The following is a 10,639-nucleotide window of genomic DNA, read 5'->3' as shown; positions in this document are numbered from 1 at the left end:
AATAAATAAATAACAAAGACCATTAAACGAAACTTATATGAATATTAAATTCTTTGTATATCTGAAGGCGAAAAATCTTCATTTTCCGCTTTTATTTTTTCGGTTACATTATTTTTGCTTTTCGATTACGCTTGTTAGTATTTTCTAATAAAAAAAATTATTATCGTATCTTGCAAGGTAAAAAAAGCGGGGAAAGAATATTTATTGCAAAAATGAACCGCGAAAGGAAAAAATAACAACCAAGGAATGGAGGTACTTTACTAGATGCATCCTAAGCGGATGCGTTGACCAAATCTTTGGACACAAGTGTATAGGAACTGTTCATTATAATCAAATGCTTTACTAAAAAAAATTATAATCAAATGCTAGTGTTTTTATTTTAACCTCGCACGATTTGATTTAAGGGATTAATCTCACCATTTTTTAGTGGATTCAATTGAAGTTAAAGCAAAGTTTGAATTAGCTTAGTGCAAGAATTATTAACATAAAGAGGATTTGTATCTAAAATCTAAATATGACCAAACTCTTAAATAGAGAGTCTATATGCAAAAACAAAACTTGCGTGAGTTAACTCACGCACGTGTTAATTTCAGCGTGACTTAAGTCACGCAAGTGTAAAAAAGCGGTTTTTACACGTGCGTGACTTAAGTTACGTTACGTTAGTTAAGTAACGCATAATTTTACACTTGCATTAGTTAACTAACGCATGGACATTTTTGGGATGACTGCAGGCGCGAGTGAAAAATGCTGGGTGAAGAGCAATTCTTTTGCATACGGCTCGTCAGCCCCTGGATCACAAGTGTCCAAGTGCACGTTTATAGATCAAACTTGTCAACAAATAATTCTTTAAAATGCAGAAGTATGCTGCGAATTAAAGTATTGACAATGAGAAGGGATTTTTTGTCTTCAGGTTATTAGTCTTATGACTAAATTGCATTTTTGATCCCTTAACTATTTAGGTAGTATCGTTTTGATCATTTAATTAAAATTCGATTTATTTTGGTCCTTTAACTTCTCTATGTTACACATTTTAGTCTTTTCAATTAGTTTTAATTAAAAAAACGTTAAGTTTTACTCAAACGTGTCATTTTAAAATTGTTAGCATGAATGATAAACTTAATATTCAAATGATAACCATAAGGCAGATTCCTTCATAAAAAGAAAATGATAACCATGATAAAGATGTGCAGGCGGTCCATCAAATATGATGCACCCCAATATATATTTTTCTATAATTTATTTTCTCAACAAAATCAAAACATTTTTCTATAATTTCAATTCCTCGTGGGTCAAACGTACGTAGATCTAATGTGTCAAATAAAAACCATAAACTCCATAGAAGAAGTACCATCAAAAGAAAAGTAAACTCCAATAGATGCAAGTTGAATTCAATAATTTGAAAACCCGAATAAATTGGGATCCCACAACGTTCTAATGTAGTTATTTTCATGTTTGATTTTCTGCAAGTGAAAAAAGGTTTTTTTTAGATTACCTTTGAAGAATGGTGGATAATTTACCCACCAACCAATGAAAATGAGCAATTTGTTGGTGGGGTCAAGATAGTTCATGGATACCACTTAAAAATGTGCTTATGTGGCTAATGTGTATTGGTTGGAGTAAATTACCCACCATTCTTCCATGGGTACCATAGTTGTCACAGTGAAAAAAACACTCTTCTAAGCCAGAAGCATAACACCAATGTCATTGTCAACAACAACAACAGCAAGGGTGGTTTTAGAACATTACTACGTACCTTTTATCATAGGTAATGAATGATTCTCGATCAAGTGTTCGTTAACTGTGTGATTAAGATTGTTTGGCAGCTAATGAGGCATGTGAGAGACTTGCGGGTATTGGATTGTTAAAAGTTGCATACCATGCATGCATGTCAGCACTACCTGGTGTTTGTTAAAAGATAACGACTTCCATATCTATAAAGTTTTAGGAAAATGTTATGTACATCCTTTTAGGTGTATACATTATGAGCCAGAAAGAGATATGAAAGAATGATGTAATAGATGTGATAAATTGATGATGTGATAAGAAGAGAAAGATAGATAGAAAATAAAATATTGAATAGATGTGAAAAATTAATTCATATAGTTGAAAATTTTATCAGGCATAATACCAAATACCTAATTATTTAAGGTTGTCTTTTTTTTTTTACATATTTAATTATATTTTAACCTTTTTAAGTAAATTTTTGGTTAATCTACCTTATGAGCACCAAATAATTCCCCATCTTTAAAAACCTTATTCTTTCAAATTTACGTGAAAGAAATGTTATGCTTTATTATTTTCCAGACAACCAAACCAAGAACAAAGTTGTTGTTTACATGTGCATGCCATTGAACTAATTACGGATTATTAAAAACATCACAAAATGGATCACTACTTGGTGTGGTTTGACAAGAGCTTCACAAACTCAATGACCACAGCAACAGAGTTGGTTGCAGCCAGTGGTGAGAAGGTATCAGCCTCGTTCGACTCCGCGGTGCCGCCACCAGCCAAGTCAGAGAGAGCCCTAATAGCAATGAAAGGAATCCTTTGTTGCAAGCATATAAGAGCCACTGATGCACTTTCCATGTCCACTGGACTCACGTTAAACTTATTGAAGATGAAGGTTCTGTATGCTGCATTGTCTAGATAGAACCCTGCACTTGTTCCTCTCTCCACAAGCACAACCTTTGGTGTCGTTGTCAAGCATGTGTCTGAGTCTATACACGCCTCCAGCTTCATTTGCTGAAAAATATATATCCCAATAAACATAACCACATAATTTGTATCATGTAGTAATATATAAATGTAAAAATATAGTTTACATTATTGATCCTCTCAAAAAAAAAATATATATATATATATATATATATATATATATATATATTTGTAAAAATATATTTATTATTATTATAGTAAATTATTTGTTTTTAAATTCATGAAGTGACGGCGCCATATATGTTTCACAAGTACATCTTATTAAGATAGAAAAAGATTGCATATGAAGATTCGATATGCCGATGTGTTGATTCGAACCCGCAATATAATCAAGGCCAACAGAACTTCAATTGTAGGAAGGTTGAAAATTGAAATAAAAATCTGATTTTCTCATATTGATAAAGTAACCTACACAAATGTCTTACAATGTATTTGATTAACACATATTGTAATGCATTTGACAAGCTCTTGTACTCATACCAATAATATATATTTTTTTATAAAAGAAAACATAAGTTGAAACCCTACTCATATATATTTATGGTACATACTACATAGTAGTTTGAATCCAGACCTTAATTACATACCTCTAGTTTTTTGGCAATACGGTAGTACTTGGAATCAACAGGGACCCAAAGAGCATGTTGCCTTTGTTCAGGAATGCCATCAACTGGAAAAATCTCTTCTGGTTGGTACCAAAGATTGTTGAGATGATTGTCAACTGTAACACTGTCAGCAGCACTTATGTTTGAGGTAAAATCTGAAAATTTCAAGAAACCTACGTCCCTTGTGTAGTCACCATTGATTTCTAGTGGTAACGTATCATCAGCATCTTGCCCATACCTCTGCACATACAATCGTTAATCTCCATCAGATTATTACAAACTTCGCCAAATATGCAATTCGTTAATCTATCAAGTCGAGCGTCTGTACAAGAATTGATTTTGAGAAATTTGTTTCTATAAAATTGATTATCGTTAAAATTGAGTTGATTTTAAAATGATTTATGTTTGGAGTATTTATGTAAAAGCGGATTTCGCAATAAATGTAAGGCTAAAATCAATTGTAGAAGTCAAAAGCTGCAAATTGTAGCTTAAACTAGAATCAATTATAAAAACAAAATCAATTCTACAACCTCTAAAATAACTTTTGACTCTCTAGAATTGAAACCAAAGACATGCATTGTTCATTAATTATGCTTTTCACAAAAATAATAGTAATTATTTATACGCAAAACCAATTAACTAATTAATTATGCTACTAAATTAAAAATGTTAAGTTTGGTTTAAGAACATCTCCAATGATGTTGTTATTAAGAGATAGTTTAAGTGCCTCTTAAAAAAAATAGATAGTTTAAATGGACTTCATATGACTTCCATCTCACTTATTTATCTCTAGGTTTTTTTTTTAGAGATTATCTTTAGATTTTTCTATCATATACAAATTTACACATATTAAGAAGTTTTAAAAAACATGTTAATATTAAAAAACGTGTGCATTTAATATTAAATATGCAACTTTAAATAATTGTTGTTATTTAACTAAAAAAATGTTATTTTTAATTACTTTAACAAGTGCAATACTCCCTCCGTCCCAAATTATATGTCACTTTAGAAAAAATATTTGTCCCAAATTATAGACTGGTGCTAGTCACATCCAAAAAAAACAAGTTACACCCAAATTTATTTAAAATTTTACAATAATACCAAAATTGCCCTCTTCATGTAAATTTTTAAAAACCCATCTTTTATGATCATTATGAACCCTTACCCCCTTTCATCCACAAATCACCATAGATGTGCAACCAATATCTAAATCAACATCTTTGTTATTGATCTGTACTATATTCATAAAGGTCAGTGAATTTCATGAATTTCATTTTCGATGAGTTTCTATTTGTTTATTGTTTGTTTTGGTATGAGATATGCCTGTCAATTTGATTTTAAGTGAGAGGTTAGTGTAAATTAAGTTTACGTGTATGTATATAAAAGGGGTTAGTGTAGTTTACGTATGTAGGTTAATGTAAATTCAAGTTTACGTATGTTCAATTTAAGTTAGTGTAAATTCAGTTTACTTACATTCAATCTAGGTTAATGTAAATTAAGTTTACTTATGTTCAATTTAGGTTAATGTAAATTAAGTTTACTTACGTTCAATCTAGGTTAATGTAAATTAAGTTTACTTATGTTCAATCTAGGTTAATGTAAATTCAGTTTACTTACATTCAATCTAGGTTACTGTAAATTAAGTTTGTAAATTCAGTTTACTTACGTTCAATCTAGGTTAATGTAAATTAAGTTTACTTATGTTCAATTTAGGTTAATGTAAATTAAGTTTACTTATGTTCAATTTACGTTAATGTAAATTTAGTTAATTTGAAATTTTTATTTTAGTTAAAGGGTATATTAGTCATTCTGGGGTGTAACTTGTTTTTTTTGGGGTGTGACTAGCACCAGTCCAAATTATATGTCGCTTTACAATACCAATGAAACATTAATGTTATTTTTCCTATTATATCCTTAACTATTTATTACTCTTTCTTTTTTCAATTCTTTCATTTATCTTTCCCATATCATTTATTAAGGACAATTTTATAAAATAACTCATAATATTTCTTTCCCACACAATATTAATTACATTTCTTAATATGTGTGAAATGCCCAAAACGTCGTACAATTTGGGATGGAGGGAGTATCTAATAAGCATTAATTTTCCTTAAGAAAAAAACATTAATTTACTCCAACACAACTCTTAAAAGTTTACTAAGTTACAAATCTTTTTTATTTCATCTTTGATAGAAGTAGCTAATACGGAGTACTAAAATCTACATGTTTATTCCCTTCAAAAATGCTATGCATAATAAAGATGCTCTAAAGTCATTAATTAAGTGTTGGGCCAGATTCATATTATATTAATTAGCCTAATAAAAAAGTCAACAGCTCATATTTAGTGTATTTGCCCTTAACAAATGAGACGTGAGTAAAACGACCACTCAGTTGAGGTTAATTTTATCCCATTTCAATGTGCACATACTCTCTCCGCGGTCAATTATAAATAAATTTTGATTTTTTAAATGCATTCAATTAATAATTTATATGATCTATATTATAGACCACATACATCATTAATTTAATTGAATGAATTTAAAAAATTGAAATTTGCTTATAATTGATAGTGGAGGGAGTGCATGGAAAATGACAAGTTATCGTGAGAAAAAAAAAATCAACTATGCGATTAGTAATTTTGTTTGATTTATTATTTTTTTTATAAGTTAAAAATAGACGAGAAGTTGAAAAGAAAAACAAAAGTCTGAGAGGACATCCCTTCATAAAACAAAGTTTGAGAGTGACTTCTCAGTTGCAAACTTTGTTGGATAGACGACTCATGCACATAAATTTTTTCTTTAAGAAGGTAAGTTAATCCACCAAAATTGAAAACAAAATGAATCGAACATAAGATATTTAGATGAACACACTCAAATGATCAAAGTCAACAACATCAAATTGACGTAACATAATTATTGAGAATACATTTTTGTGTAAAAGTGACCATTACAATAGATGAAGTTTTCACTACTTGACCAAGAAAAAAATGTAGTTGTTAATTAATTTAAAAGAAAATATTTCTTATTCAAGCAGATTATACAAAAAAGAATTCAATTTTTAAATATTTTACAAAAATATAAGCTATTTAATTGTGTTTGTTACCATAATGAAATAATTTTTTAATAAATGATCAGTTATGAAAAATGATTTTTTTAGAAGCTATAAAAACAACTTCTCATTCAAAATACTTTTTATATTTTTTAGATTCTCATTTTCTTTTTAATTCATACTCCCTCCGTCCGAGTTTAATTGAGCCATTTTCTGATTTCACACAAATTAAGAAAAGTGTATAAATAAAAGAGAGAGAAAAATAATTTTGAGTGTCTTTATCAAGTATTGGTGCATTCTTCTTTATCATAAATGTAAAGTAGAATATATTGAATTTGGAGTAGTGAAAGTAGTACTTAATTAGAGTTATAAAGGGAAAAAGTAATTAATATTGTATTGAAAAGTGAAATGACTCGATTATTTTATAACACTTTTTTTTTTTTGCAAATGGCTGAGTTATTATGGGACGGAGGGAGTAATAAACACAAAAAGTTTTAAAAGTTTTATTTTTGTCTTTACCATCTGACTTTGAGAAAAAAAAGTGTTAGTAACACAAAAAATGCTCATGAAGTAAATAAGTTTGATCAAAGATTATTCAAGTTAGAACTCAAACAAGAGTTCTTCAAAAAGATTTATTAACTCAAATTCATCAACCATTTAAATTCAACCACTTGATTGTTCAACAAAAATAAATTAACCACTTGATTAAAGGTGACATAAAGCCTTAAAATTTATTGTGTTTTTATTTTTTATTTTTGATAAAAAAAAAAAGTTCAACCACGGGCTCTCAAAGGTATGTACATGATTGCAACGGAAATCAAAATATACAAAAAGTCACGTTCAAAATTTTGAATAAAACAAGCTTTCAACTATCAATTGATTAAAAACTAGTAATTTATCAATTATTTTTACCAAAAACCCTTCGAAAAGGACCCTGCAATATTTTAGAGTCAACAATGACCGTATATGAATTATTTTTGTCTCGAGTATTGATATATTCATGAGTTCTCGTCCTCCTTCAAAAAAAAAAAGAATGAGTTCTCGTCGACAATAACAAAGCCAAAAGATGACTTGAGATTTTTTTGAAAGAAAAAGATGACTTGAGATAAAGATAAAGAAATAAGTACCATTCACATTCAATGCTTTTTAGTCGTTATTTTAATTTATTTATTTTACATGTTGTGTTGTTATTTTAAAATTATTTACCATAAAAGAAATTTGGGTTCAATTATTTAATTTTATATGATATTATGATTTTTTTGGTAATATTTAATTAACTGTTTCAGTGTACTACCTGCCAGCTCCAAAGTGCTAATTTTATATAATATATTTTTTATTTTTTTTTGACAGAAGAATATTTTTATTATCTCCACGTATTATTTTGCATTATAAAGTGATAAAATGGTCCAATATACGAGCACACTAATATAATAGTATATGTTATGACTAAAAATAAAATATTATATTATATGTTATATATTTTTAAGTCTCCGCGAGCTTAACTCAGTTAGTAAAGATGATATATATATATATATATATATATATATATATATATATATATATATATATATATAAGGTCTAAGAGGTTCGAACCCCGAACACCACCAAAATATTAATTAGTCCATTGATAATAGTTGAGATTTTTATGGACAAATAAAAAAGCCAAAGCTAGCTTGAGATATAGAAAATACTAATTTTTTTATTTATTTCTTATAAATGATTTCTTCAGTAGTATATATTCATTATTTCATGTTAATTTTTTATTGAGTATTATTGTGGACTGTACTACCTGCCAGCTCCAAAGTGCTAAATGAGCCCAATAATGTGGAATAGCAACATCTCCAATATGCAATGAAGGGTTTGCATTTCCAGCAATTCCGTAATGAACAACTCCATCTACTTTGAAAAAGCTTAATAGAAGCTGTGTTGTTATAGCTGCGTTTATCTACACATTTCATGCATGCATCAGTACAAAAATATTAGACACAATTTAATAAAGTAATTCCAATAATTAGTTTAAATAATCTCAAAAACAACAAAATAATACGTACGTACCACGCTCAATCCCGTCATTACCAGTATAACTGGTTTCTCGCCAATGGATCCAAAACGAAATCTCCTTCCTTCGTTATTAGCCATCAAAAAATAGGCAAATTAGAAAGTGCTATTACTTTTTTTCCCTAACAAAATTTCACGAACATGTTATTGATATAATTAACTATTTGAGTTATTTATTTACTGTTGATGTTATTTAGAAGTCAATATATGATTTATAGTAGTTAGAAATTACTTGTTTACAAGACGCAGCTCTAGTAAAAGAAAACTAGGATCTTTCATTTGTTCAATTTACAGAAGAGAAAGAAAAGAAGCATATAGTTATATGTCCTCGGATAGACACATGCACTTACCTGCAAAATCTATGATGCTGTCACTAGGAGTATAGCCTGGATTTTGAAGAAGAGGGTTAAGTTCAAAAGAATTTGGTATGATTAAACCCAAATAAGGACCCTCTTCGTTGATTTTAGCAATTTTGTTTTGTAACTCTGATGTTAAAGCACAACTCACGAATGCATTTTGGGTATTAAACAACATAAAGGCTGCAAGAAACATGAACAAGATTATTTTCCCATGAGTGGCTGCCATTTTTATCCACACCCAGACACACGCAATATAGGAAGACAAGAACTGTGGGATTTGAGAAATGAAGGACCTAATGGGTTGGTTTTTATAGAGAATAGAATGAAGAGTAACCCCTTGGATTGGTCTGACTAGGCCATAGGAGTTGGTATTTTATTTATTTATTTTTTTTATTTTTTTTTTGGTAGATTAGGAGTTGGTATTTTAAAACATGACCAACAAATAGGTTGGCTTTTATATAGAGAATTAAATGAGGAAGAGTGTTTCTACTTTGTACCATTAAAAAGAAAACAAAAGAGAGGAAAAGGTTAAAACAACCTAAATTATATCATTTTTCAATAGTAAATTGTAAGTAAACACTGGGTTTCAAATTCAAGACTAAAACAAGGCACTCTATAAACGAGTACAATTAAAATAATAAATTTATTATCTTATAAAATACTAAAAATATATATTTTATTGTTAAAGTATTGTGCATTCTTTAAATTCAGTCAAATCAAGGGTTGTTGACCAAGTACGATCTCTGAATCGATGTTACTTTGCCATGTAGTTTCATTACTAGAGGTTGAGCAGTTTGCCCAAGACAGGCGTTCCTCCCTAAGTATCTTAATAGAGATAAAATGACCTTGTAAGCATTCTTCATACATAACCATGAGTTTCTTAATTACCCCTTTAGCATATCATTAGTAGATCTTGATGCATGTATAGAGAGAGGACACATTTTGTTTCTGAGTATCCTTTCTATGTGAGCAAAAGGAAGCAGCATTATGGTTTCAGTGAACCAAAAGAGAATGTCATCGGCAAGTTCTTCAAGCATTGGGGAGGGGGGGTGTTAGAGGCAGTATTGATGCACCCACAAATTCTCCATAAACAAAGCAACCCCTTCATTAAAAGCTCTCATTCAGTATCCTTGCACCACTCTAGAATTGTCATCTGAGACAAATCAACATGTTTCTGCATTAAACGATATGCTCGACTAATATTGGCTTTCAAACTTATTTACCTTTCGTATTAAATGATGAGTTCGACTAAGATTGGCTTTCTTGATCGTCTAATAGAGGAGGTTTCCATTACAAACTTAATTATTTTGGGTTTTATACGCTAACTATAGATGAGGGTGTGCACATGCACATCCTAGAATTTCATAAATTACCCTACTATCTCACTTAATTATTACTATTTTGCACACCATCGATTATTAATTTTACACCCTTTTTCTCTAACTTTTGAGGCTCTCTCCCGTTACCATGAGAGAGGGAGGACTCATAGATAGCGCCGCAAATTGCAGAGATCAACATTGCTTTCGGTCAGCTTAGGTTTATATGCTTTAACTTAGGTTTAATCCAATTTTCTCTTTCTATCGGTTGTCTTTTGTTTATTAGTAATTAATAGTGAATATCTAAGCTCAAGCAAGCAAAAGTGAAGTCGCAAAGGAGCGACCCTGGGTGATGGGGTTGTAGGTAAAGCTAGCGGCCATTAAGCTAAAGTGAGGGATGCTTATAATACTTTAGTAAGAAGTTATTTTAATTAAGTATAACCTATATTTTTTTGTGATGTTACAGCATAACGAGGCAAAACAAAAGGGAAAAAGTATATAATAAATTAAATTTCAAGTTTATTCTTCAAGATAAAAG

General features: G+C 29.7%; 1 protein-coding gene across 1 annotated transcript; it reads right to left on the bottom strand.

Annotated features, from left to right (window-relative positions):
- Positions 1 to 2,247: 2,247 nt before the first annotated feature.
- LOC25490123 (bark storage protein A) lies at positions 2,248 to 9,098 on the bottom strand. The gene is made up of 5 exons (XM_013606562.3): positions 8,777 to 9,098; positions 8,424 to 8,491; positions 8,158 to 8,313; positions 3,303 to 3,560; positions 2,248 to 2,742 (listed from the first exon to the last, which is right to left on the bottom strand). Exons 1-5 carry the CDS (start codon positions 9,009 to 9,011, stop codon positions 2,392 to 2,394), a joined length of 1,068 nt encoding a protein of 355 aa, XP_013462016.2. The 5' UTR covers positions 9,012 to 9,098; the 3' UTR covers positions 2,248 to 2,391.
- Between the last annotated feature and the right edge of the window lie 1,541 nt (positions 9,099 to 10,639).

The sequence above is a fragment of the Medicago truncatula genome, chromosome 3 (assembly GCF_003473485.1).
Source record: "Medicago truncatula cultivar Jemalong A17 chromosome 3, MtrunA17r5.0-ANR, whole genome shotgun sequence".
Lineage (NCBI taxonomy): Eukaryota > Viridiplantae > Streptophyta > Magnoliopsida > Fabales > Fabaceae > Medicago > Medicago truncatula.
Note: the sequence above shows the minus strand (reverse complement) of the source record. Positions and strands in the feature narration are given on the sequence as shown.